The sequence below is a fragment of the Chondrus crispus genome, genomic scaffold (genome assembly GCF_000350225.1).
Source record: "Chondrus crispus Stackhouse genomic scaffold, scaffold_75, whole genome shotgun sequence".
NCBI lineage: Eukaryota > Rhodophyta > Florideophyceae > Gigartinales > Gigartinaceae > Chondrus > Chondrus crispus.
In genome coordinates this window covers 322051-324402 of record NW_005178692.1, presented here as the reverse complement: position 1 = coordinate 324402, position 2352 = coordinate 322051, and the positions used below count along the sequence as shown (strand labels likewise).

Genomic DNA, 2352 nt, shown 5'->3' with positions numbered 1-2352 from the left:
ACCGACCACCCCCAACCCCCCCGCCCCCACGCTCTCCGCTCCCTCGCCTCTAAACATGTCTCCGCTGCCCGCCTTCCTCACTCCCATCCCCCTCCCTCTCTCCCTGTATCACCGCCCGCACACCACCCCAACCCGGCTGCCGCGCATGACCGTCACCCAACGCACGCCCCCCACCCCGTCAAACTACCCCGACCCGCCCGCCACGGATCCGCCCACCACAGACTCATCCACCACAGATACCGTCCCGGTCTACTGCTACGTAGCGTGCTCCCCCACGCGCTCCGACTACCTGGAGCGCGTCCTCACCTCGTGCGTGTACGACGTCGTCACGGAGACCCCCCTGCACCGCGCGCGCCTGCTCTCGGACCGCCTCCGCAACACGCTGCACCTGAAGCGGGAGGACACCACGGCCGTTAACTCGTTCAAAGTCCGCGGCGCGTACAACATGATGGCGCGCGCGGATCCTGCGCTGCTGCGCAACGGCGTGGTCGCCGCGTCGGCAGGCAACCACGCCCAGGGCGTGGCACTGGCCGCGCAGGAGCTGCACGTGGATGCCACCATCGTCATGCCGGCCGTCACGCCGGATATCAAGGTCCAGGCCGTGCGCCGCCGCGGCGCGCGCGCCATCCTCCACGGCGACAACTTCGATCAGGCCAAGACCCGCGCGCTGCACCTCGCGGCTGAGGGCTCCAAGCTCTTCGTCCCGCCGTTCGACCACCCGGACGTCATCGCGGGCCAGGGCACCGTCGGCCTGGAGCTCATCCGCCAGATCGCCCACGTGGACGTTGTCTTTGTACCTGTCGGCGGCGGCGGACTGATCGCCGGCATAGCTACGGTGCTCAAGCGCCTGCGTCCGCACGTCAAAATCGTCGGCGTCGAGCCGGAGGACGCCAACGCCATGTACGAGAGCTTGCGGAAGGGCGAGCGCGTCAAGTTGGACACCGTGGGCACGTTTGCGGACGGCGTCGCCGTCATTGAGGTCGGTGTCGAGACGTTTCGCCTATGCCGCGACCTCGTCGATGAGGTCGTGCTGGTGAGCACGGACGAGATCTGCGCCGCCATCAAGGACGTGTTTGAGGACACGCGGTCCATCCTGGAGCCGGCGGGCGCACTAGCAGTGGCGGGCGCCAAGAAGTGGGTCGCGCGGGAGCGCGTCACGGACAAGCAGCTGGTGGCGGTGACGTCAGGGGCGAACACTAACTTCGACCGCCTGCGCCACGTGAGCGAGCGCGCGGAGATCGGCGAAGGGCGCGAGGGCGTCTTCGCAGTGACCATCCCGGAGAAGCCCGGGGCGTTCCGCGCGCTGATCTCGGCGCTCGGGCCCGAGCAGAGCATCACCGAGTTCAACTACCGGTACCGCAGCAACGCCGAGGCGCACGTGTTCGTGGGGATGAAGGTGGCGTCGCGCAATGACGTCGCATCCATCATCACAAGGCTCAACGAGAGGGCGATGACGGCGATCGACCTCACGGACGACGAGATGGCCAAGCTGCACATTCGGCATCTCGTGGGCGGGCATGTGGCGTCGGGCGATATCGAGGAAGCCGTGTTCCGGTTTGAGTTCCCCGAACGGCCGGGCGCTTTGCTGCGGTTCTTGCGCAAGCTGCCGGATGAGTTCAACATCACTATGTTCCATTACCGCAACCACGGGGCGGATGTGGGGCGTGTGCTGGTCGGGTTTTCCAGCGTGAGGAAGGGGGAGGAGTGGAAGAAGGCACTGGAAGAATTTGTCGAGGGGCTGGGGTACCAGTGCGTGAGGGAGGACGAGAACATCGCGTACAAGTTGTTCCTGGGGAAGCGGTCGTGACGGGGCTGTGCGCCAGGCAAGCAGGCAAGTAGGCGATAGCGAGCAGAGATAAGGAGGAGGAGGAAGAGGAGACGGTGCGAGAGTAGTGTTACGTTTAAAAGTCGGTATAGAGTCGGTGGCAGGGATATAGAAGGGCTAAGGGTGGAGGGGACCGATGGGGATGTCTTGAGACGTTCTCTTTGCTCCAGCTGCCTGCTGACCTGGACACCGACTTGTTTCCGTCCGATCCCATCAGTCTCCTCGCCCAAATTTTACTGGACGCGTGTCCTATCCCCTCCTCCCATCACGCTATCACAGGCGCCCCCCCTCAAGAGCGAGGATGTCGTCTAACGCGTCAAAACTGTCCTCGTCCTCCACACAGGAAGGTCAGATTTATGAATAATTTAATAAAAGCAATGATGTTGCTATTTTTGGGGGCAAAAAATGCTGGATTTTTGCGAGCAATGAACGGTGGTCATTGGTTCGCGGGCAGTCATGTTTTGCCAGCTTCTTTTGGCTGTTTCCCATTCAGCACAGGGATGAGGGGGGGTTTCTGGTTCCGGCCA

General features: G+C 63.6%; 1 protein-coding gene; it reads left to right on the top strand.

The window, feature by feature from the left end:
* The window catches only part of CHC_T00007475001 (hypothetical protein), a 3717-nt gene extending 1689 nt beyond the window's left edge, over positions 1 to 2028 (top strand). The window contains 3 exon segments of the mRNA XM_005711154.1: positions 1 to 1414; positions 1445 to 1807; positions 1808 to 2028. The exon segment at positions 1 to 1414 is cut by the window's left edge and continues 1342 nt beyond it. Of these exon segments, the coding sequence (XP_005711211.1) occupies positions 1 to 1414; positions 1445 to 1807 (1777 nt within the window). The 3' untranslated portion in view covers positions 1808 to 2028.
* The last annotated feature ends 324 nt before the right edge of the window (positions 2029 to 2352 follow it).